This window comes from Morchella sextelata (assembly GCF_020137385.1).
Source record: "Morchella sextelata strain SCLS chromosome Unknown scls_25, whole genome shotgun sequence".
Taxonomy (NCBI): Eukaryota; Fungi; Ascomycota; class Pezizomycetes; order Pezizales; family Morchellaceae; genus Morchella; species Morchella sextelata.
Window position 1 is genome coordinate 291,482 of NW_025408640.1, and position 23,905 is coordinate 315,386.

Sequence of the window (23,905 nt, forward strand, 5' to 3'; positions counted from 1 at the left end):
AGATATATTTTATCCGCGCGCAGTGCTTGCGTTCTCTGTTGTATGCCTCGGAGAATCGAAATCCTATCAACAGTATCAGCCATGAATGGGGATGAGGTCATTTCTCATGAAAAAAGTAGATACGTTCCGATTGGTTAGTCAGAACTGTGGTTGACCGCCAAAAGCCAAGCGATATACCTAAGGATGATACGGATACGTATCTTGGTAAGAAATCCAACTTCCTAGTGAATATTAATACCTTGCGATGCTCGGGACTAGATTCGATGGAGCTTGAATAGCATATGTTGATAGAGGTTCCCCGCGCTCAGATATATCACAGCCCTCTCTCATGCCAAGCGCGGGCTTTCAATGTATGTAGATATGCGCTGTCAAGATCGCACTTGCGAATCAAAAACAGACCCGCAGATCTACAAGGATCCCGTATTCCATTCTTATACACCAAGCTGCGAATTTGTTTTCTTAACCTCCTGTTCGTAATAGCTCCGTGTTCGCCAAAACCCTGTGAACGGCGGTGATTTCTTCTCGCGCCATTAAGTATTAGGGTGTAGCGAAAAGTGATCAGAATCTGATAAGACAAATACACGTATTCACTTATCAGATTCTGATCACTTACCCTCAACACCCGGTACTTCTCTCGGCTGTTGGGTGAAACACGCAGGCAGAATGATGACTTGAAACCTCCGTAAGCGGAAATGACTACATAACTGTCCCTCTTCATGGAGTCTCGGTCATATCTTATCTAATCATGGCGATCTAATCTATTAGCATCATACTTATCAGATTGTCAACAAAACCTCCTTGTCTGCGTAGGTCACGCTGCTCGGGTATTCCTTTTAGGATAGGAATTGTTTTATCTGTTCTATAAAAAGCGAGCTTACATGTAGCCATATGGATGCATTTTTTCCAAACTGTTCATTTTGAGGGGTGCTTACATGTACCTACACACTCTGCACAGTCAAGCATTGCGGCTCAACAATGTTTTGCCAGGATCCAGGACCAGGACCTCATGGAGCTCGCCAAATAACGATCCCTATGACCACCGAAAGCACCTCCTCCAATCCCTCGGCCAGGGTAGATTCTAACTCAACAGGTCCCACCTAGTGGAACTTGCTTTAGATCATGGTCGCGACTCCCCCGCCCTGGCCAGCGAACGGCCGTGTTCAGCGAGCTGGCACAGCTGTAAACGCCCCCCCCCCGGGGGGGCGCGGACCCCCCGCCCCTCCCCGCTCCCAAGACTAGACTGACAAGCATTCATCTTTCACTACTAGCCACTCCCTCGGTCAGCTCTACAGGCTACTCCCCGTCGCACCGCGACCTTGGCTCCATACCGCCGGCGGCCCTCTCTCATGGCAGCTCCAACTGACTTCTGTCACTTCTTTGCCCTTCGATCTTAGTTACCGTAGCACTGGGCCTTTGAGAAGCTACATGCTTCGACTCGGTGCTGATGAGATTGTTGCTACGGCGGTAGGCGTCTTGGAATAGATGGTAGAACCTGCAGCTCGGTTGTGTAGGAGTTGACCCATACAGACTTACCTACGGTCCTCTCTGTCTTCCGCGGCGATGAAACTGTGTTGCAATCGGGGACATGCTTGCAAGGCATCTCCACAATCAGGGAGCCCGTCAATGATATTCGGAATCTATTACCACGCAAGGAGGTCCTTGATCTACACACTACTCTCTGGTCTTTCCAAGTCTGTACATAGCACTTGCAATCAAATATCGGGGGTAAAACCTAAGAAATAAATCATCAGCCTGAAGCAAACACCGATTTAAATCCCTAACCATTCCCATTCATAAACCTCATACAGAAACGGACCCCCGGAACGGAAGCCAAAGGTCAGCAACAGGCCCTCTTTACCCCCGGGCGAGCTCGAGTCGGGGAGGTTATGGTTAAGGCTATTATCCGGGAGGTGGTTACGGTGGAGGTTTTCAGGTGGTGCTTGTGCAATGCGAGAGTTCTAATACGATTATACTGCGACAGCTACCCAGGTGAGTTCCATCCTATAGCCCCCACGATGCCGCGAATGTGCGCAGGCGCTGTAGTGTGTGTGTGGCAGTTACGTACTTGCAATTCTTAGATAGTGATGTGGTATCGGTTTTACGCTGATTTCTGTTTGTCGAGTTGGGCTCCTCCGTTGGAATTTAGATATCGAGGGCGCAGCTGGATCTTTTTTATGTCTGTACACTTGTGCCTACGAGAAATATCATCGATATGGATTAATTATTCATGGCTTGGCGATGGTATGTACAACATGTTTTGGTGTTATATGGGTGATCGCTCGTCCACATATCGCAGCTCTGCAAGATTTACAAGCGAGAGATCATAATCGTTGCCTTCTATAGTTGGGCAAAGTATAAGATCTTAAAGCTGGAGATGGACGGACTGCCCCAGTTGAGTTTACTGGTCCCCTGCAAACTACAATATTCATCTCTATCTTATACCATTAACTAGTTAAGACCAATGAGATTACGAAAGTACATATACTTTCTTAAGACTTCACCTCCTAGTTGAAATGATGTTATTGATCCTTTAGGAGAATTGCACAGGTATCAACCGGAAAGAAAAAACAAGCGACAAAAATAAAACCAAAAGGAGAACATTCTTAAGCAATTTGTGGAACCTATCCAAGCCGTAAGTAATTAGCGGCACATGTGATCAGGTTATCGTCATCCCCAGTCATTTCCCACGAAAATCCATAGTAGTTTTCCGAAGGGATTGTTGCCCTCAATTCAAGGTTTTCCGCCTTCCTAACCTCTAGCGCATTGAATAATATTGCTGTTTTCGGATTACCATTGAGATAACACGATACTTGCAGATCTGAATAGCTAGTTCTCTTTTTCCACCCTTCCTCGCCCGATGCCGGTAGCTTACCGCTTTTAGCACCCTCATTGAATGCAATCCAAGAGACTCCTGCCGAATACAGTACTGATGTACGAAGTACCTCGATGTTCAACTGAAAGCTGCTCGGTGTGATGCATGTTGCATATACTCTTATCCTCCAAGGCTCAGCATTTGACATATCAAGCCCCGTAAGCCAGACCAGCACCGTAACAACAACGTCAGCAGCGAGCGGTGGAGTGAGTTGTATAGTTTCTGTGATGAGAGACGGGAGAGTTTCCTGATCAGGGGTCATCCAGTTTCCGGATAAACATTTAAAGTCCATCTCTGGATATGCAAGGTCCAGCCAAGTCCCCCCATTTTGGTAGAGAGAAGTAAGGTTATAGGCTAAACCCGATGGAGGTCTACTGATGATGGTTGATCTGCCAGAGGGGCTGAAGTAGAAATGCAGAGGTGTCCCACTGGTGGGTGCAAGGCGTTTGGGCTGCCTGGGAATATTTTTGCGTTGAGCCGCGGTGGTCCCGGACTGGGCATCAATCTATATATTATAACCCGAGATTTAGTATTTAATGATTCTATGTGGGCTTCGTGACCTCCAGGATCAGTAGAGATTGGATAACCTACGGCTTTTGGCGTGTCAGAGATACCGCCAAGCTGCGCCTTCAAAGCTTGCACCTCCGCCTCGAGACCTTTCAACTTTACCTCGAGCTCCGCATTAACCTTCTCAACTTTCTCGAGGCTTTCCACCTTTTTCTTGAGTGCGGCATTGTTTATCACAAGTTCCTGAAGCTCCGCGAGCTGAGTCGCAAATCGGTCCTTTTCTCGCAAGGTCATGCTCTCGAGATTTCCCGCCATTTCCTTAAGTGTTTCATTGTTTTTTTCCAGTACCTGGCGTTCCGCGAGCTGGGCTGCACGTTGTTTGTTAAGTCGCAAGAGAATCGCCTCGTTGATCTGTAGTTTGTTTGTTAGCAGCAGCTCTACCGAGGTCGACCATGGACACCCACATTTCCAATTAGCCGCTCGAAAACGACCTCCGGCGCCCGTGAAATATAGTGAAGCGACTGTTTGAAAGCTACCAGATATCAGTCCTCCTCCCGTCAAATATTGTATATATATGGGATATAGTACATTCAAATTCGGAGATCAGCTGCTCGCGGTCGAGCACGGAACGGCTGACGATGTATTGCGGAGGTGAGTATGGGATATCGGTATTATCGGCCATGGTGGATCGTTAAGGGATTGAGCGTAGTATGGTCTCTGGAAATAAGCTGTCCTGAGGTCGTAATAAATAGCTATCTAGAAAGCGGGGAGGGATGCCTGAAAAATTAGGTGGCGGATGAGGTTGGGGTTTCACACAGCAAAGACGACTAAAGGTCAATATGTACTAATTTCTCTAAAGATCGAGGGAATGTATCTCAACTTTCTGTAAGACAATTTGAGCGATCTTCCCCAAAGCCGCATCCATTTGCCGTGGGTTTGTCGAAGAAAATTATGCTCGCAGGGTTAGGGTTGGACAGTGATATGAAGAACGATCGATATATCGTCCTATTCTGTCCGTCCTGAGTCGAAAAACTGAACACTTAACATGCCGTAGCAAAAGCGTATACCACAAATGCACGCTAGAAGAGATGTCCTAACAGTGTAGCGCGACATACATAGGGCGCACTCGAAATGGAGCAATCGTATGCGGACATAACTCTCCATGTAGTTACATAACAGAACCTGATGGCCGAGGTTATCGACAGTTGAGCACTTCTGACCAGCAAACGCTGTGGGTCCACTAAGCTTTCTGCGTAATTAAAATTAATCTATGGCTCGCCGTTGCTTGCGTGCCAAGAACCATGCGCCTCACTTATGGCATCTTCCAGGCATTGATGCATGTATTCCCAAACCCACGAATCGGAAGACCAAGCGGAAAGTACCTGCATCGCGAGAAGACAGGTCACGGACATCGGGAATTTGAATCTGGCATAATTGTTGACAGCCCAGGAGCACAGATTATCACTCGTTGCATGCAGATCCATCAAGTGGTCAAGACGTTTTGCACCGCAGTGCCAAACGATCTGGTTGTCTAGACCCTGGCCCGCCGCATCCTGCTCCGATTTGAGGGACGGGCGCGTCGCTTTGTAGGACCTTGAACGAGAATATTAGTCTATAACCTTAGTTAATAATATAGCATCATAACCTGGTTTCTGGGGGTGGCTATAGACGTAAATTGTGACCCCAGAGCCCCTGGAAAACCCTCAAGTGAGCCCGGAATGGCATACTTTGAGCAATGTTTCCCACCCCAAACCCCAAAACCAAAACCCCGGACACGCGGAGGTAGAACACGAGCGCTGACGAGCCGAGCCCGCCAGAATTTTCAAGGTGCTGTTCTTTTGAGTGCTGTAAAACGCGAGAGTTCCGCCGACTAATTAAGCATTCTTCTTTGTCTTTTAATATCGCGCGTGGAGGATGCATGTATGCGGTAAATATCTGACCTTCCGGGAGGTGTCTGCGCCTAGATTAACCAGCGGTGTTATGGAGGCGTAGTGCGGTAGAGTCAGAGACCTTCAGTACTCGGAACAACTGCATAGCCGAATACAGCGGAGCAGGTTTTGCGAAATCTCAATACGAGCTTAAGCTCTTGCTGAGCCTCGGCGGCCGAAATTTATGCTCCAATCATCTTGTGGCCACCTTGATCCTTTTCGTGGAGGTGGCGGTAGCATAGCAGGAAATGATTTGAGAAACGGTTTGTTTCGGAAGTCCTCCTCTATGGAAAGGATATTGTAGGATCTTTCCCCGGAGCTTTATCGCGGCCTGCTTTTGCAGTGCCTATCCCACTTCATCCCTAAATAGTAATACGCCAGCACGTACATGCGCTACCGCAAAGCGGAATATATAGCTCTATACCCCGCAACACCGCGCGGGTCCGAGTGGCGTTACCGCCAAATACAAGTATCCCGAACTCGGCGCATGAACGAACACGTATTCATTGACTTGGCGGATGACAAATACCGTGTGATATAATACCCATTAAGCCGCCTACCCTCGTCTCTTCACACATATCCCTCTACATATCAGAGGTGCTGCTTTTCTTGCTGTCGAAATCTAGGTCTTTGTGTCTCGTTTCCTGCTCGCAGAATATTGCCTTGGGTTCTCTACACCATCCGGTTTTGGCGGATTGGAGGCTTTGCCACGCCGCGTGGTCCGGATTGTACTGCTCAGCGAACGGCGGTCAAGGAATTTTCCGGAGGCGCTGGATGAGTGGTGGAACAATGGTCGGTGGAACTTCTGGCTTAGTAAAATATGGGTAGTGTGAATGTTCTTTTTTATCCCAGCTCGTTTTGCATTGTGGTTGATTGATGCTGGGACCTTCGGTTAGTTAGCTAGATTAATGTCAATTGCGCTGGATGGCAGCGGGTTCCTCCGATAACCCGAGTTATACGGCCACACGCTATATTTATTTCGAATTTTATGGGTCTTAGGCTCGGCGGAGTGATTTCTCGGAAGTACCGTGGCCGAGAAACCTGACGCCATTGAGATCCCGATCCAATGCAAGAGTTTTCATCGCTGATAAGGATCATGGACGTCTGTTCTACGTACGTCTAGGGTCAAATCATGGACCGGAGAGAATATCCAAGACAATATTGAACGATATCGATACAGAGTGGATATTCGTCCATTCCCATCGTGTATAAGATATTATCGCGTAACGGCAAGATCTGGTATTAAAACCTACACCTATAATTTCCACATTCCAAATCCTAGTTTGGAAATTAATATCATAAAGAACGTAAATTTATTCCACTCCATGCCGATACTAGGCTCTACATACACATAGAAGTGAACCAGGGACAGAGATAGGTTCAGAAACGAAATGAGAGCCAAATGATTCTACCCACGGTCTGTGTATGGGCTCCTGATCAAGAGGAACATGGGAAGAGAGAATAAACTATTCTCATATTGATTACAGGCAAGGCTGCGGTTGAACGAGGGACCCAGGATGGGAGACCTAGCACCATGGCCTATTTTGGCCAGGGACTCGACGAGCTCTGACCTGTGTGGACATGGTGGGACCATTCTCCTGGTACATATCAAGCTAGGGAACGATCAGTATCTTTCCCATAGGGCAGGATTCCTTCACAACTCACCATATCAGCTGGATAAGGACCTCCTTCATTAGTTACAAGGTTGTACTTAATCTTGAAGGACTCCGCGAACTCGTTAAAGTCAGGAACAGGGTCAGCTGTGTAAAGTTAGTGCTATTAAAGTTCGACATATGACAGGATGGAATGCATACTCTTCTCCAGCTCGGTCCAGTAGTTCCTGATCTTAGTAACAATATTGGCAGTCGAGATACGCCTGCTGTCACGATGCCTGCGCCACCAATTCCACATCCGTGTCTCAATGTCGAGGTGCTCACCGGTGACCTGAGCAGGGTTTGGTGGCGGAGTAACCCTCACGCGCTTCGCCTGTGGCTTAAGAGACTCCATGTAGGTACCGGGATACATATGCCGTGTCCTCTTTTTCTTTTGGAGAAGTTCCTCAAGAACTTCCTCGGCTTCTTTCCCAGACTTACACCATGGGCCGACAAGGTCGTCGTCGTCTTCCCAGTCCTCCGGCGCTGGTCTCTTCAAGCGATTGGTGGCCTGCCGCGTTTCGGGAGCTCCCGACTTCGCCTCCTCATCGTTGCTCGATCCCAGCTCGTTGGTATCGTCCTGATCTTTCGCTGCTTCCTCGGGCTGTGCAGCTTCGTCTTGTCTCTGTCTCATCTTCGTTAAAATTGCCGACAGAGTCGATATACTCAACATTCTCCCTCCATCGGCCTCCTCCCACCAAGACGCAACCCTGCTCATGGTTGGCCTCTTCCCCTCAAGCTCCCGTATCTGGGTATACCATCCCCAGACCACAACTCGTTCGCGTTCCATCGCCTCTTCATAGTTGAAGTCCTTCCTCGGGATGTCTCTACGGTGTGAGAAGCGGGATTGTGGGATTCCGCCGCGGGTGTGGATGATACTATTGACTTGTGCCGTCGAGATGTGGCGCTGGTAGGTGTGCAAGAACCACTGTTGAATCATTTGGCGGCTCGGGCGGGGGTGATTGGTGAGATAGTACTCATAGGTTTCGCTGCGCTCTGATGCTGTTGGTTCGGGGGTTGGGGGGTTGATGGTGGACTGGTCGGAAAGGATGAGATGTGTTGGGTGGTTCTTAGTGAGGAGATCGGAAGCGCTCACACATATTTTGGGACTGGTGATGATAGGCTCAGAAAAGGAAACGGATGGTGTGGAATTGTTTATGCTAACATAAGCGGTGTTAACAGTTTCTGGGGGGTTGTTGATGCTAACATAAGAGGTGCTAGAGGTTGGTGGGGGTTTGTTGGTGATATGATCATAAGTGATAACCGGATAATCATCGGGAACGAGGAGCTCCTCTCGCTCCTCTCGCTGCCTGCAGAGTGGCAAAATGGGCATGGGATCTAGCAACCTTGGGTGATAGGCCTTTTGATTAAGAGAATTGATGAACGCGAACGGTGGTCGTTGCAGGCTCGAGTCAATGAGGTGTGGATAAAGGATGCCAGGAGCAATAGCATATCCTTCGAAAGGGGGGTTACGCATGGTGATATAGCTATGCATCTATGCGGTGCACAGACCCTTTGGGAGTTTTTTGAGGTCACGGAAGGTATCGAGGCGGAAACAGAGAGAAACTAATGGTAGTTGGTAGGGTATTTCAGATTATGTCGTTGTTCTCGGCGTGCATTGATAGTTAACGTCGAAGGTTCGCAGCTTGGGTGCAGTACGCGCCTAATTTCAGATGTTTGGAAATGAACCATGTGCGAAGATAGGAGACTGGGTTTGACTAAACTTCAGATTCAAACTGGCCATCGACTGCTGACTTACTCGGGTTCCTGGGATTAATATTCTTTTGCATTTCGAGGTACATATATCACACTCCTTTATGAGGTCGACCTAATTTAAGACGCGCCAGGCATAAGAACACGATTAACAAATTCGGAATAAACCTCGAAAGACTGCAGTGACGCAAGTTTGAAACGATATACAGGGACTGAAATAGTCAAGATATCATTCCCCATTCCAAAAGGTATTAACGCACTACTAGCGGTGCACTTCCCGAGCACATGTCCTCACTTCCCAGCTCATCTGCCACTGCCCAACAAAATGACGGCCCTTGCGCCGTCGAGGATCCCGTCGATCCCGATGCCTCCGATGCTATCAAGGAAGCCAAAGCCCCAGAACCCTTCGTACCCAATGCTGTGGTGCTGAATACCAGCACTGCCCGCAGCTTTTCAACAACCCGTGGCCGGGTGTATGTTCGCCAGCTTTACATTCCTCTTGACACGCTCATCACATGAACTAACCCCAAGCTGGCACAGGCATGGTACACCCGTTTGGCGCGAGGCCATGGACTGGCATGACATCAGCTGGCATATCGCCAGGTGCATGTACATCAACGGGCAGATTAGCGTGGGTGGAAAGAGAGCCTGCAGTATCCTGAGGGATCCTCCTTGCCAACGTTGCCAAAGGAGCGGCAGGGAATGTTGGATCCGGGATCCAGAGAAGGAAACGCTCGTAAAGCTTGATAAATGCGGAGAGTGCTTGAGGATTGGCGGAAAGCCCTGTGTCTTTGACGCGTTATGACCAATCACCTCCCCATATCGTCTTGGTCGGTATACGAGTATGGGGGAACTAGTTCTACTTCCAATGCTCTAGTGGACATTTTAAGTTTACGTTTTTACTGAACTAGTACTTTCTCCAGCAGCTCTCAGAATCCTAGGCATATTGACAAATCCTAGTGTATCTAGAAACCCTGTGCCGTCTTAAAAAATGAAAGAGGTTCTATCAGTCTTATGAAGATAAGTAAGGAAAGCGGTTTTTCACGTTTCTTATTTTAATCATTACATCTTTGAGATACCGTGTCATGCCATCACCTGTAAATTTAGTTTATTTCTAGATATATATCTCCGGTGGAAACCTTCCATGGAGTCCTTTCTATCTACTGTCCATACCACCCGGTATTTTGTCACCCTGTCTCTCTCGTACCATAGAACGGTGCTCCTATTTCATCGACCTTTATTGATATGATTATGTTTTATTTATATGTTTGCCTTTCGCGGAAATCTTCATCACGTGATACAGAACCTCCGGAACATCATTCTTTTCCCTAGCAACAAGATAAATATAAGTCAAGACCAGAGCTGTCACTATCTGCTTCAAAATATACGTGATCGATTATATTCTACCGAATTGAACTCAGCTCGTCCTACTATCCATGTAAAAATGCTATTAAGACATGGAGTTATTATTCGAACAAATCCAATAAGAGCTCAAAAAAATGACAATGAAATGGAGCAACTCTGTCATACATCCGGATATGTAATCGCAAGCTATTTTCAATACCGGATTAGGGTAGTGTATTGCCTGGAAACACTCATCTCCTTTTTTAAGGTCAGGGGAGACTAGAAGAAAGGCGCTTAGAAAGTAGTAGAGCTGAGGTTATTATTTCTAAGCTTGAACAATAAGATAAGATATACGCAAGATAGAGGTGTTAGCGAGCTACAAGGGGATCTGAGTTTAGTGTATAATCCATCCTCCATGGTTTGGACCTCCGTCCTCCAGAGGCTCGGAACACCTAAGAAGGGAGACGGAGGGAAAGTAAAAAGAGAAAAGGAAAGGTAAATGAAATATCCCGGTGTCCGCCAGCGCCCACTATTATTAGATATCATCTTCAAACCCAGTTCAACCCAACCTCTAATACGCAGACGCACAAGGACGAGCCAGTCCACTCTCCAACTTTGCCAGTCTGTGGCAGCATTACTGGCTCCGCCCTGGCACGCCTTGCCTCAACGCTAGCTCTTCCTACCCCGCTCTGAGCCAGCGCAGACTGGGAAAGCATGTCATAGGTCATCCCCTCAACTCGCATACTTCTTGCAGGAGACGATGCAGCTCTTCTTCTACCCGTAGGAAGATGTATCGGTTGCTTCTGCACCATATGCAAGACCAGCGTCTCCTCACTCAATCTAAGATCCTTCTGCAACGCCTCCTTGACCTCCAGTTCAATCCATCTCCCAATCAGCGAACGCAGAGCCTCGACGCTGGAGGCGGGAAGGATCTGTAATTTGAGAGGAGGAAAAGTGATTTCGGGAAAGGGGCTCGAAATAATAGTGACGTTGACCTCAAACGCTGCGTTGACGAGGACTCTAGTGTCAAGAAACTGGTAGGGCGTGCGCTCCTCGAAGTAGGCGAAGGCGACATTCCCAGCCATTTTTGACTTTTTTACTGTCCAATGATGGGGAGTGATGCGCTTGTTCTGATAAAGGACATAGATAGGAGGCGCATCGCGGAGGAATGCTTTTTGGATCTGATTCGCTGCTTCCTGCATAGTTCGTTAGTCCCCTGTACCAGTATTCGGGTTCGGAAGCGGGGGTAAGTTCTTACCAGCCAGCTGGAAGATAGTTCCTTGAAAGGAATGCCGCAGACAGGAACAGGCTCTGCCGAGTCCGCGCTGCTGCCGTCGTCGCGGAGGGTGATGGCGAGGAAGGCAATTACTTCTGGATTGTTCACCAGGTGGGGCGGGAGATTCTGTTCCTGCCAGCGTCTTGATTGTGAGTTCCCCATTGTGACCGCGTGTCGGTAGAGATTGCAGCACAGAAGTACGATAGCTAGGTGCCGTGTTGGTGGATAGGACGGGAGTGGTTGGTGGGGGTTGTTGGTCCCCTCGCTGGGCGTTGATGTTTGTGTGTCTTTGAGATGGAGGAAAAATCTGACAAATGTTTGGCGTTAGTGCACTTAGGTCGCTCGAGCTGCGTTCATGTGCTTTTCTGGAACCGTTAACAAGAGCGAGAAAAACATGTAACCGCTTCACCCAAGGTCATCAATATACCGGTAGTAATACGTTAGACACTAATTATTCTACAAGGAGAATTGTTCTTTGTGGTCCCTGAACTCTGATTAGATCTCTATACCCGCTGAGATGCGAAAACCTTGCTATGTTTGATGCTGCGTGTTCGCATCACGGAATATCACTCGGTTCCTTTACATATCTTACCTCGAAGTTCTATTTCCAAGGAAGATTTTGGCCACTCAATCTCAAGTCCTGTCTTTGAGAAAGGAATCTGTCCGCTTACTTCATGAAATTTAAATACGCAGTTCACTCCGACAAAGTCAACTGATAGCTCTCGATGTCGGTCATGCGCCAAAATGAAGCAAAGGCGCAATTTATCGTACATCCAGAAATGTTCTCAACAACAGCGCCATACATTAGGCTCTGAGTACAGATGTGATGGATCTTCACCAAGTTCAGCTACTTTTTAAATGTAGTGCCCAAGCTATCATGGCATTTCGGCTCGTGTCAACGCCATACAACATCGCTCGTTTGCCAGGTTTTCACATAGTTAACAATTCCCAGTCCGCATTAAGATTTTTTCAGTCTTCAGTTCTTCCAGAATGTCACCGCTTTCTCTATATCACTCCCGCCTTACATACACCTGCCTTTTTTACTTGGTATTCACCATTCTAAATATTTAAATATTTGTTACGATTACCGAATTCCCCGGTTTACTTGGCATTCCGGCAAAGTGTGAACGGTAACAATCCACATCATTAAACTGTAATAGAGCAAGCTTGGGGGTAACTTCTCCCGTAGGTTCAGGTGTTTTCTCGTCCATAGTTTTACAAAAGAATGGGCTAGGCGGAGGTCAGAATATTTCGGTGGTGGCCCCGCTTCTGGACAGATCGTGCGTTAGGTAAAAATGTTATCCGGCGATAAAAAATGATGTTTCGTTTACATAGATTTGGACCCGGTGACTTCTATCCGTATTCTAGACAAAGCTCTACTCTCATCGACAATGTTTTCGAAAAGAAGACAAAGTATACGGGATATTTTTGCAAACAGATTCCTTTTTTTTTTTTTTTTTTTTAAATTGTCCTTACTTCCGCATCCCTTTAAATCTCAATTTCACCGTCCCCCAAATCTCTCTTAGCTCGCCTTCAGAATTTCTATCGTCTGCCACGACTTGATCAAATCAACGCCCAATTTAATGCGTTCCTGATTCAGCTCATAGATATGGTTGCTGATAACTGCGGCAGTAAATTTGTCTTCCGGCAAATTCTTTGTATATTGCTCGCACAGAAGCTGAAGTTCGCGGCCTCGTGCAGCCTCTACACGGAGGTTCTGGTATCTTGAATAGATGTTCTTCCGTTCCTTCTCTAAGCCTATGATCGTATCCTTAAGATCACCGACCTTTTTTGTTGGCGATGCGGACTTTCCCGAAACATCGGGCTCGGAATACTTTCGCTTTTTGATTGGCGGATTTGCTCTGACAATAGGCATCCTGAGATTCTTAGCCATAGCGGAAGGAAAGCTTGGTATAACGGGAATGGGGTGAGAGCGACGGTGTTGAGTCAAGGAAGTTACCTATGCCCGCTGTTTGAAAGATATTGAGAGTTGAGATCTTATCAACAATGAGAATAGATTTTATAACCTTACTATTTCTCAAGGAAGTGTGTAGTTCCTCTCTGTGCCATGGTGGTGTTATGATGTTTGTGCTCCAGTAAGTGAATACTTGCACCGTGGCGCGAACGTTCTCCCCTCCCTGCAGAATCTTCAGTGGTGGCCATTCTTCCGATATGCCCTAGAACATTATTGTTCTTGATGCCGGGGACTTAAGTTGGGGCTTTGATGAATAAAATATGAGGTAATTAGTATACTGAGAAGGAAAGCGAAGTGGGAAAAGCCGCTACCGCCGACCGTCTAGCACAAAGTCAAACTCAGGTCTCTAGACATGGAAAGTACCAGAAGACGAGCTGCGCGATATTTGCTCGGTGGAAGCGTGCTGTAGCTATTAGTGAGGTGTTACGTCAATATAATGGTGATGATTGAATTGGTTGTTGTGGACCTCATCTATGGATAACGAACCTGTTCTCGTATAAACTAGACATCTCCGACACCCCCCCCCGGATGACACCAGTTCCTGTAACTAGTCACCTTTTAGCCACTGTCTTACTCTCTGTGCTCCCGTATAGCTCTCGAAAATCACAAGATTGCCGCGATTGCGGCGATTGCGGCTTTTGACTGACAAAACGCGGGGTGTAGGGTGCGCTGGATGGTTGTCGTTCAAGTCTCAGCAAATTTGTCGGTGAAAGAAAGGTATATGCTGTTTTCTGTCCAAAGGTGATTTTTTTTTTATCGCGCCGAGTTTTACCCCGCATAGAAAAATTAGAAGTGAAGGGAATAGAATTGCATGAAGGGTCGAAGAGAAGAGCGCTGGATTGCGACGCAAACTTTCTGCTGGTCGATCGCTGGAATGGAGTTGTTTCCAGTATGTCAAGCACATGCGGCTCTGCGGAAGTTGCCGGCGCGCCCGACGCAGGCTCACTCCAGCCGAACTGAACACCCTCCGCCCAATGCACTATTGCGAAATCAAGGCCGGTGATTTTTTTCCAGAGGTTGTAGGGCATTCGTGGGGTTGCGATCGTGACTTCGCCCGGGAGGACAACTTTGCCTAAAATATCGACTGAAGCCTGTGGCACCTCCGAGCTGCGGACCCCATCCGACCATCTAGGCTATTCGGAACAACACACAAGGCTCGTGAAGCTGTTCAAGTCTCCCTATGGAAATCTCCTGGTGCGTAGCTTTCTCCGGAAAGGCGGTGCGCTCCAGTCTAAAACTTAGGTTTTCTCCAAATCCTTATGTCATGATAATGTAAGCGCGGCTGCTAGCAATTCTTCCACCTCCGGGCGATCCCTACCTCTCTATTGGCCACGATTCCTGAACAGGCAGAACGAATATACCGCCAGGAAACGGCGGATATCTCACGATAGAACACCTATCGGTGTAACCGCGGCACTGAAGACGTACCGGATCCATCCGCGCATTCAGCAGCGATTTTGGCCCCGTAACGGCGGAGCGGTCTCTATCCGTGTGCCTTGCTACTAGCTGGCCTAGACAGTATTAATCAGCATGCGTGGAGATGAAAATATTTAAGATCAAAATCAACGAACTGCCCGGAGGGCGTTCATAGCGGTCGAGTCGGATTGTTAAAACCGTACCGGACCCGTCACTGCTTCACCGAAGCGTTTGAGGTCCTGGTTTTGCGAATATATGGTGGTTTCACCTTTGGTCACGTGCAGTGGACGGGGTAAGAGTAAACCAATTGATCTGCCGTTGGATCAAGTGAGACCCGGTGACCACGATCAGAGCTTTATTCACTGCTTTCTGAGTTTGGATGAAATCCTAGAATGTGTCACATATAGCTCTATACCTGCGGCATCAAAGCAAAGATAGAGCTTCCCCTCCGGTGTTGGGTGTTCTTATTTAGTCTTTTATATGCCCTGGAGACTGGAGTAGCTAATCTATCATTCGAAAAATATAAAGCTGCCAATTTTCCGATCACGCATTTCCGGAGAAACTATGGTATCATCTCTCACCCCGGGGGAAAGGCCGAGCTCCCTAACTGTCGTTCAATATTCCGTCAATTGTCAATGCACCGCTTTTATAGAGGCCAAATTCTGCTCTAGATACCGCTCCCCTAAATTGAAAAGCGATTTCAATAAGAATGGATCAAAGCTTCATTGTTGAGATCTTGAACCTTTGAACCTTTCATGCAAGAAGATTTTCATGGTAGTGAAGGTCCACTACAAAACTATCCATTCAAAGTGGCAGAACCAGTTCAAGCTTCATCTCATTCTTCGCGCACATCTTGAAAGCTCCGACCGGAACTATATATTCCCTGCATCGTAGTCTATACCTTCGTCTCTCATTAACAAACCCATCAACCCCGTCAATCACCGCATTACGAACCAAGAAACCCACACAAAAGTCTAAGATTCACACTCACTACAAGCCACAATCCACCATAATGCTCTTCACCGCAGTGATTGAAAAAATGAGTGACGAGATCAGCAACAGGCGAGCCATCTACAGGGGCCTCCTCGCCATGAACTCTGACATTAGGACTATCCTGTGTTGCGGTAGACGACGTGTAGGTCTCGGCGAACAAGTGGAACTACGGGAGGAGCAGAGAAAGATCTCTAGGGATATGAACTATATCAGAATCGAGATCGATGAAATGGAGGAGGAGTTGATGTATATTGTCAATTTAAAAATGGTGATTGAGAGGAAGAAGTATTAGAACCTATTTGCGATACTTAAGAGAAGAAGATATGCGAGGTAGTGCTAAGATTGTAGTTGGTCAAATTTGTGGGAATGCCGAATAATAGAATAGAATAAATGAGAATTGACTTTGATTTTTAGCTGTGCAAGGAAACTCTTATGCTCCGATTAACATGCGGGGAGGCTGACTACCGGGCCCCTACCTCCGCGTATATGGGAATAAATTTCGCTCCAAAACTCGAGCAGTTCTTGTCTCTGATCAAATAGCCGAACACTGTGAGCCGGCAGCGTGGGCGGTCTATATATAAGCCTACAATTAACGAGGTGAGAACCTGCGGCAGCAAGAACGCACAAACCGCCGCCCGGAAAGCGGGGCGAGGCAATATTCACGGATTGTATTCTTCAAAGTGATTTCCTGGATTCTTTCGTGGTTCTCGGTTGCATCGTCGTTACTCGGATGAACTCCCGCCTCATAGACCGTCAACACATTGAGCTAAAGATCCTAGACATCGTGGACCGATGCTCCTCTACTTTGTGAAGATATCGTATGTACATACTTCTCTGCTGTAACCTTTTAACCGAGAAAAACTGGCTCTAGATCTAAGCCAAGGGGAATAGAACCGTTCTTCCACGTACGTAGAACTAAAGCCCACAAAGCCATAAATTAGAAAGGCAGGAACCGGTGGTTCATCCCCCGACAGTTTTTCTGTCCTCTATTATCAGCTCGCTGGAGTTAGCCGATCTTGCCAAACCCCGCCACCCCGCCACCCCGAGGCCACACATAAAGCCGAATGTAACACATCCCGCCGACTCGCTCGCTACTCCTCTGAGCCCTATTCCATTCCCAATCAACCTCCGCGATGTCCCATTTAACCCCCCGCGTGCGCGAATAACCCCATCCTCGCGGACGACCCGAAAATGCCGAGGCATGTAGGCTTGGCTAGCTTACCCCACAATTTGCTAGCGCGGTACAGGGGTACATCTCAGAATTTTTCTCCTCCCGATCCTCGATGTTACCCCCTCGGTATGCCGAAACAGAGGCAAGACTTTTATGTCCACGCTGCGCAGCCACCGTCCCGATCCGTAGCCTTGTATATAGTAAGCTTGGATGGTTATTGATTCAGACAACCATATCCCGGCTATTCTGACGGCGAGGCTAGGTATATGCTACTCCATCCCCCAACCTGATCGCTGATAGGTCGATGTGAAACTGTCATGATCCTGCCGGTATAACTTTGCTAACTGAACCTCTCACGGCTCAATAGATATCTTGTGGATTCTATGATTCACCAGTGCCTGTATGGACATTATATCACAATATTGAGAGACTTGCATCCAACTTAATATTTTAATTTTTAACCTGTAGTTCAAAATATCAATATCAGTAAGTAGTCCGATTCTGCCCTAATCGACTATAACACCGATCATTTCTACACCTCTATATATTATTACACCTCCAAGATCTAAGCAACTAGAGACATATACTTCCATACTAATCCCCGCTCCAGCTCATGTCCCCCGCCGGCGAAATAAAGTATCTGCGGGCCAAGATCTCGAAGCTCGAGCGAAAATATGACAAGTACTGCGCAACCCTAGACCGGCTCGAGGGCAGGAAACCCGCGGAGTGCTTTGTAGAACAAAAAGCGAGGATAGCGTGTAAGATGGAGGACATCCTGGCGGATATCAATATTCTTGAGAGTAAGATCCTGACCTGGAGGGCGGAAGGAGAGAAGAGGATTTATGGCCATTGTTTCTCGGGGTCAATGGAGTGAATGGTGTGATGGGGACCTTGGGGTGTTGTTTAAGTGTTATGACGCCTTAGCGGGGTTGGAGTGAGATTTTGATATGGTACGATAGCAATGATAGTTTACATACCGGTAGAAACTGCCAGCCAATGAATCCAGCGGTACATCGGTTTAATGGTATAAACCGGTTTGAGCGCTAATGATAATGGTATAGTTGGTGCAGTTGTGACGCTTTTACCCGATGGTTAAACTGGGACGAGACTCTATTCAAACCGGTTCAAACCATATTACCATTAAAGCACGGAATTAGCCAATCCTAATCACTATACATCACTCGAAATTAAGACCTCCTCTCTGTGACAGAAGAATGCACATTGTGGATCCAGTAGGGGGGTTTGGCATAGGGGTTGGGGCAATGTAGGGGCTCGGAGATCTCCATATTGTTTGGCGAGACTATAAAGTATATTGATAAGCTCAGCATTTGCACCACCATGGTATATGTAGTACAAACCGTACAAAAATCTGGGGCATACGGTTGGTGCAGTTTGGGCTTTGAACTAAATGATAACGGTAGAGCTGATGCAATTCTTCTTCACATACGAACCGGTTTGAACCATTGGATCCATTGCTGCCAACAGAGACAGTCAACTCACACTTTATGTATAACCTTGGAAGGCCTATTCTCCATTAGGATATCCACATTTTCCAACTATTTGTAGTAAGAAAATCTAACAACCATTCAGTGGCTGCCCAGGATGTCTTCCCCATAGAATATCAGATAAGTTGAAATGAAAGGAAATGAACAAACACAAAAGAGAATAAGCAATGTTACGGCCCATCCACTAGGCTAGTTTATCCACGAGGTTTGGTGAGTGAACTAGTTGATCCAGGAAGTGAGATAGATGTCGGATATTTCAGCTCAGTCAGGAAAATTTCGGTCCACTCACGAAATCAGTGGTAAACTAATAAGGAACAGGGTTCGACCGTGATTGCCTACACAGCAAAAAGAAACCCCCATACACCGGAGGAGTACGCTGTAACTGATCCAACGTAGAATTACACCACGGTCTTTAGGGGGTGGGGATATATTCGATTTTAAGCTCAGCTCACGAGGATACAAATATTTTCTCCGGAATAATCAATACTTCGTGAATGAACTGGCTCACCCACGAAACCTCATGAGTGAACCGTCTTCGTGAATGAGCCGTAACAGCAATGTTTTTGTTCTACATACAGAAACAGACGTTGTCTTGTGAAGAAAAGTAACGAAGGATAAAGAGAGATCGGGTGAAAGTTGATGAGTCATTTAATCAGTTAGACAAGATTTTCTAGCAGAAAGATGGTTTCTATCTCTGCTACGCACATAGGAGTAGGTATGAGGCCTCTTGGAAACATAATCTTGGTAACTACTGGCAACCTCGCACATACAGGACTGGTATAAAGATAGCCCGGGAACCGATAGAATTGGCAACTGCATCTTCATCACTGGCTTTTTTATCACAGAGAACATAACTCAATTCAATCTGGAGAAACGCATAGAATAATCACTTCACCACCGATTTGACGAAGAAGGAACCCTCCCGTGCTGAGGTAAAAACGATATGGTACCAACGTGGAGGAACATAATGTTTGTCTAGTTGATCACGAATCGGAGAGGTCCGATGTCTATGTGCTGTAAGCTACTACGGCTTTAATTGGTTTCACTGTTACCAGCAGTTCTTGACAACATGACAGGTGTTTTTTTTTTTTTTTTCAAATACATGTAGCGAAAGGATTCTTACCTCATATCTTAATTAGACTGGTAAACAAGCTAATGTAATAGCAAAGGATAACAAGCCTTACATAGGTCTAGCTTCAGGATCTTTGGTATGATCCTGCAGATACATTATTCAATGTTAGACTGTATATTATAATTATACTATTCTTGACTGATTTTGCAAGATTGTTCTGCGGATATTGAAGATATACGAGCTTTTACGAGTGATAGCGTCTGACGCTGTAATAGTACTGGAATGTGGAGGTTAAAGGTACGCCGTGATATAACTACTATAGTTTCAGCCCAACAAACCAGGAGGCAGAATATAGCAGTCTAATTTAATTACTTATCCGCCTCTCTCCATTCCATAGCTCGCCACCGGCCCTCTATAGGACCTCTGTGCATATAAACCCTCTCTCTACGTCGACCTTACCTCCCTAAACCATATCCTCGTCTCATCCACATACCTCAAATCATTCACCTGTATCTTATATTATAGTAAGATCACGTACCACATCTCGATTAGAAGAAATAGAGTACTAACAGTTACCTTTCAGATTTCAGTTCCACATACCTATCATATTCCCTGTTCTAGTTTATCTACCAATGTCAAACCAAGAAGAAACAAAACTCTATGCGGATCTTGTCCACCTAGACGAAAAGCTTAAAATGTTATACAAGCGATACGAGTCCGGAATTACATTATCGAAAGAGCTCGACCGCCGCCGCATGGAGTCTACTGATGCGGATGAAAAAACAGATGCTCCTGAAAGAGTGGAACCTATCCAGGGATGAAAACACCAATACATTAAGGCTGATCGAATGGGTACGAGAGGATGTCACGAGAAAGGAGGCGTGGATAGCAAGGAGGAAGAGAGAGGAGACAGGAGAAGATGAGCCCTGGACCTTTCTGGGCCCAGGCTATTCAGATTGAGCAAGTGGAAGGGTGAAGATGCTCAATGCGTATTGACGAAATAAAACCCCATGTGACAATGATAAAGCGATGTTGAATATGTCCTAACTATTTTCTTTTCTTTCTTTACTATTTGTATCCATCTCGAATGCTTTGCTTTTATCCTCATTTCAATCAAGAACCCCCTGATTGGGTAATCATGGTTGATCAAGGCTGCTCATTTGCATAGTAATAATAAATTTTCAAGTTCTAAATACAAGACCTGTTCTACCCTGCACAGCGGCAAACAGGGGAGCCCAGATATCGACAAAGTTTATGACACAATTATTAGTTGTTGGGGCTTTGAGGTGGATGATTGGATCAAAGCTGCTGACAGACCGTGGTTTTGATACTCCCAGAGTCCATCATACTCACTCACTCGCTTCATGGTATCTCACTCGGAGTTGAGGTAGTTCACCTTTTTCTCTCCTCCGTTTATTTCATTCATGAGGCGGTTCATTGATTAGTTGATCCGGACACGTATCCAAGAACGAGCACCCCGCGGTGTGGTATACATATATGATATATCTCATGAGGTTTAACATGTTTGATTGGGGAAGATAGTGCAGAGTTCAGTCATGCTTCGATGTGTCGCTGGGATTATAAATATTTCAACCTGGGAGAAATGACGCCCGTACGTTACATGTACTATGGATGTAAGCATGGATTTTCAGTTATTGCGGTTCTTGTCCTAATTGAGGCTCTCGGGTATGAGAAAGTGTTTAGTCGTAACGCAATTCAGAGGGGTCAACCCCTCCCAGAGCCGAGGCGCTCAAAGTTTATTTGAGGTTGACTTATGTCATTCCGAGTCCCAAGGCCACCCACAAATCACTACTCTTCTCCCTTTCCCTTCCTTCTCAATCCATCATCCTGACAGCCCTCCAAAACCACACACATTTCCATCACACCAATACTTCAATCCATTTAAAATCCAACTCGTTGTCCAAGATGTCAGCATCAGCTATTCCTCTTCCCGGAGCTGTCAAGGTTATCTTGCCGCTCCATCCTTTCTCCCTATCTGGTCCTGATATTCCACCTTCTCCTTCTTCTGATGAAGCATTCAATCACCCGTTCTTTCAGCCTGCCAAGGCTCCTGAGCCTAGCTCTGGCACCGGCTCTACGTCCGCCCACCTCGACCTCGGCACCAGGCCCGCCAAATCCGAGATCTTCACCAAGTACCGTGTTCAGCTTATCTCCCTCCACTATCACTACCGCAACGCATTGATCGAGCACGAAGTTACTACTCGTCGTGTTGCCGATGATCTTGCAGCTCATCCTGTGGAACGGTTTGCAGCTTTGTCGGAGCTAAAGAGGAAGGAGCAGAAGTGTCTCCTGATTATGAAGAGATTTGAGAAAGACATTAAGGGGCTTACCGAAGCCATCGAGGAAGAGAGGGCGAAGGAGGAGAAGGAAAAGGAGGAGAACGAAAAGGCGGATGCTGCCGTCAAGGCCAAGAACGATCTCGAAGCCGAATTGAAGCTTAAGCTGCAGGCGATGGCTCTCGTGGAGGATGATAAGGATGAAGAGGAGGGTGGAGTTCCTCTTAAAGTTGGACATGAATACTAGTGGGATGCACGGCCCGGAAAGTAGCAAGGTTAGTTCCTTTTCATCGCAGAAGTCACTATTTGCTTGTACGCCTGTGTAACTGACATGGATGATAATCAAGCCCTCACTTTCCACTGGTTCTCAACCCTACATCCAAATACGAAATGATATACCTAGTCAAAAATGACCTAGGAGGAGACAAATTACGGGATAGTTCAATGGGGTCTGTGGCATCTGAGATTGCTGGCAATAGTTCAACTTTTCGTTAAAGGTCATTTTCACTTTTCTTTTTTCCTTTTTTCCTTTTTTTCTTCCTCTCATTTTCTATTTACTCTCCGGGATAGTTTCACAGCTTCAGGTGGATTTCCTTGATTGTATCTCACGTCAATATCCTGCTAGCCATCTCTTTTCACTGTATTTACAATTGAAAAAGGCCCATGAGGACCCGTTTGCTGCTTTGTATTTTCAGACCTATTGTCTTCTTGGTGACCACGAGAAACAGAGCCATCCAGATTTTCCCTTATTTGATTATATTTCCCAGGGAAGAATCTCGGTTAAGCAAACAATAGTCTATGTCACCACAGCCAGAACTCTAGGACAGGCCTATATCCCCCAAATATCGCTGATATATCATATGGGTGTCGTTCTAGGAAAACCGTCCGCACAGCCAAATCCTTATTCCGAAGAACCACACAATCGATAAGCTCCAAATTTTCCTAAAGCTCAGAGAACCTTGGTGAGAGCCCGAAATTAATTTTTAGGTCATTGGTTCTATCAATTGGAGCCTGTAGAGTGCGGTAGCAAACTGATGAGGCCTTGTTGCGTTGCCACACAGGTACCTTTTGCTAGATCGACACCCATATATCTCACCACCTTACCCACAGAGAAGTACCCAAAACCCACATTGAGTCTCTGATAGCCAGCACTTCTTTTCTGTACCATCCATAACGCTTGCCATTGTCCGCAGACCTATATGTCACTATCCACGACCCCTTTATGGGTACGCATCTAGGTGACCGGGTCCACCCCATTCGTGCCTAGCTGACCGGACGGTTTCTAGGATACAACATCTGCTTTAATAAACCTAGGCCTACTGAATGGCATCCATTGTTTAATAGATGGACTACCCCTCGGCAGATCTTTCTACAGAATGCCTACGCAGATGGAGCACCATATGAAAAAAGATCTCCTTCCCACATGCTTTCGTGCTACTTCGCCAAGACAGTGATCGATCGAGTGTTTACGGGTATGTCCTTAACTTCTTGAAATAGAGGTATTTATCATCGCTTCTACGTCGTGAATATCGTATATATGAGACGAGCGCTGATAAAAACTAGAAGTTGCCCGCAACAGCTTCCACGGTTCTGCTCCTTACTCAAACAAGAATATCCATCACCAGGCCCATAGATTGACGATGTAGCTCTTATCGGAGTGGACCATAGAAAGATTGAAACGGTTATATTCCTCTGCTCTTCGCTATATCACCTCTCGAAAAAAAGGCAAAGCGCGCGCGGTACTGGGGGCCCCTCCCTGGAACACCGATCATCATTCTGCGACGTATCCAGCCACACGATCCGACCAATACCACTTCCCCCCCCTTTTTAATGGCTAGAGCACCGTCCATTACAAATCGAACTGCCTTGATATTCTTTTTGTTGCTTCAGAAAATAAATTAGACTCTCCCCCCTCGCCGGACGAGTACCGGGATTCATGCCCCAAAAGAAACATCCAGGTTGCCGAACGGCATTAAGACCGAATGAATGTCCGACTATAGGAATTATAAGCGCTTTTTTCTGAAGTGTAGCGAATAGCTTGCCTGACGCGTTGGCACATCCGTGCTCGAGTCGATGTGTGGCGATATAGACGGGTGTTGTTTTTCAGTGGAGGAGGAATTCGAAGAATTAGATAAAGCGTGGTATAGAAAGTGAGTATCGGCGGCATAGACAATGAAGGATACT

The 23,905-nt window shown here is 46.6% G+C and overlaps 12 protein-coding genes across 12 annotated transcripts; 6 read left to right on the top strand and 6 right to left on the bottom strand.

Annotated features, from left to right (window-relative positions):
- Positions 1-2,621: 2,621 nt before the first annotated feature.
- On the bottom strand, positions 2,622-4,061 carry H6S33_008000 (uncharacterized protein; the record flags this gene model as incomplete). Its single annotated transcript, XM_044839689.1, has 4 exons — positions 2,622-3,377; positions 3,464-3,790; positions 3,844-3,911; positions 3,968-4,061. 4 exons carry the CDS (start codon positions 4,059-4,061, stop codon positions 2,622-2,624), a joined length of 1,245 nt encoding a protein of 414 aa, XP_044688191.1.
- A 128-nt stretch (positions 4,062-4,189) lies between these two features.
- On the bottom strand, positions 4,190-5,547 carry H6S33_008001 (uncharacterized protein; the record flags this gene model as incomplete). The annotated part of the gene is made up of 9 exons (XM_044839690.1): positions 4,190-4,206; positions 4,260-4,398; positions 4,495-4,628; positions 4,692-4,972; positions 5,025-5,031; positions 5,107-5,224; positions 5,320-5,333; positions 5,390-5,445; positions 5,516-5,547. 9 exons carry the CDS (start codon positions 5,545-5,547, stop codon positions 4,190-4,192), a joined length of 798 nt encoding a protein of 265 aa, XP_044688192.1.
- Positions 5,548-5,794: 247 nt separating this feature from the next.
- H6S33_008002 (uncharacterized protein) lies at positions 5,795-6,254 on the top strand (the record flags this gene model as incomplete). The annotated part of the gene is made up of 3 exons (XM_044839691.1): positions 5,795-5,806; positions 5,934-6,131; positions 6,204-6,254. The coding sequence occupies 3 exons, from the start codon at positions 5,795-5,797 to the stop codon at positions 6,252-6,254; spliced, it is 261 nt and encodes an 86-aa protein (XP_044688193.1).
- Positions 6,255-6,833: 579 nt separating this feature from the next.
- H6S33_008003 (uncharacterized protein) lies at positions 6,834-8,436 on the bottom strand (the record flags this gene model as incomplete). The annotated part of the gene is made up of 3 exons (XM_044839692.1): positions 6,834-6,920; positions 6,973-7,067; positions 7,122-8,436. 3 exons carry the CDS (start codon positions 8,434-8,436, stop codon positions 6,834-6,836), a joined length of 1,497 nt encoding a protein of 498 aa, XP_044688194.1.
- A 521-nt stretch (positions 8,437-8,957) lies between these two features.
- Positions 8,958-9,419, top strand: H6S33_008004 (uncharacterized protein; the record flags this gene model as incomplete). The annotated part of the gene is made up of 3 exons (XM_044839693.1): positions 8,958-9,145; positions 9,213-9,303; positions 9,363-9,419. 3 exons carry the CDS (start codon positions 8,958-8,960, stop codon positions 9,417-9,419), a joined length of 336 nt encoding a protein of 111 aa, XP_044688195.1.
- A 1,145-nt stretch (positions 9,420-10,564) lies between these two features.
- H6S33_008005 (uncharacterized protein) lies at positions 10,565-11,454 on the bottom strand (the record flags this gene model as incomplete). Its single annotated transcript, XM_044839694.1, has 2 exons — positions 10,565-11,212; positions 11,275-11,454. The coding sequence occupies 2 exons, from the start codon at positions 11,452-11,454 to the stop codon at positions 10,565-10,567; spliced, it is 828 nt and encodes a 275-aa protein (XP_044688196.1).
- A 1,360-nt stretch (positions 11,455-12,814) lies between these two features.
- Positions 12,815-13,186, bottom strand: H6S33_008006 (uncharacterized protein; the record flags this gene model as incomplete). Its single annotated transcript, XM_044839695.1, has 1 exon — positions 12,815-13,186. One exon carries the CDS (start codon positions 13,184-13,186, stop codon positions 12,815-12,817), a length of 372 nt encoding a protein of 123 aa, XP_044688197.1.
- Positions 13,187-13,500: 314 nt separating this feature from the next.
- H6S33_008007 (uncharacterized protein) lies at positions 13,501-14,856 on the bottom strand (the record flags this gene model as incomplete). Its single annotated transcript, XM_044839696.1, has 9 exons — positions 13,501-13,511; positions 13,579-13,588; positions 13,631-13,676; positions 13,754-13,814; positions 13,915-13,936; positions 14,170-14,395; positions 14,506-14,523; positions 14,586-14,773; positions 14,839-14,856. 9 exons carry the CDS (start codon positions 14,854-14,856, stop codon positions 13,501-13,503), a joined length of 600 nt encoding a protein of 199 aa, XP_044688198.1.
- An 839-nt stretch (positions 14,857-15,695) lies between these two features.
- H6S33_008008 (uncharacterized protein) lies at positions 15,696-15,968 on the top strand (the record flags this gene model as incomplete). Its single annotated transcript, XM_044839698.1, has 1 exon — positions 15,696-15,968. The coding sequence occupies one exon, from the start codon at positions 15,696-15,698 to the stop codon at positions 15,966-15,968; it is 273 nt and encodes a 90-aa protein (XP_044688199.1).
- A 1,492-nt stretch (positions 15,969-17,460) lies between these two features.
- H6S33_008009 (uncharacterized protein) lies at positions 17,461-17,721 on the top strand (the record flags this gene model as incomplete). The annotated part of the gene is made up of 1 exon (XM_044839699.1): positions 17,461-17,721. One exon carries the CDS (start codon positions 17,461-17,463, stop codon positions 17,719-17,721), a length of 261 nt encoding a protein of 86 aa, XP_044688200.1.
- A 2,335-nt stretch (positions 17,722-20,056) lies between these two features.
- H6S33_008010 (uncharacterized protein) lies at positions 20,057-20,245 on the top strand (the record flags this gene model as incomplete). The annotated part of the gene is made up of 1 exon (XM_044839700.1): positions 20,057-20,245. One exon carries the CDS (start codon positions 20,057-20,059, stop codon positions 20,243-20,245), a length of 189 nt encoding a protein of 62 aa, XP_044688201.1.
- A 1,105-nt stretch (positions 20,246-21,350) lies between these two features.
- Positions 21,351-21,968, top strand: H6S33_008011 (uncharacterized protein; the record flags this gene model as incomplete). The annotated part of the gene is made up of 1 exon (XM_044839701.1): positions 21,351-21,968. One exon carries the CDS (start codon positions 21,351-21,353, stop codon positions 21,966-21,968), a length of 618 nt encoding a protein of 205 aa, XP_044688202.1.
- Between the last annotated feature and the right edge of the window lie 1,937 nt (positions 21,969-23,905).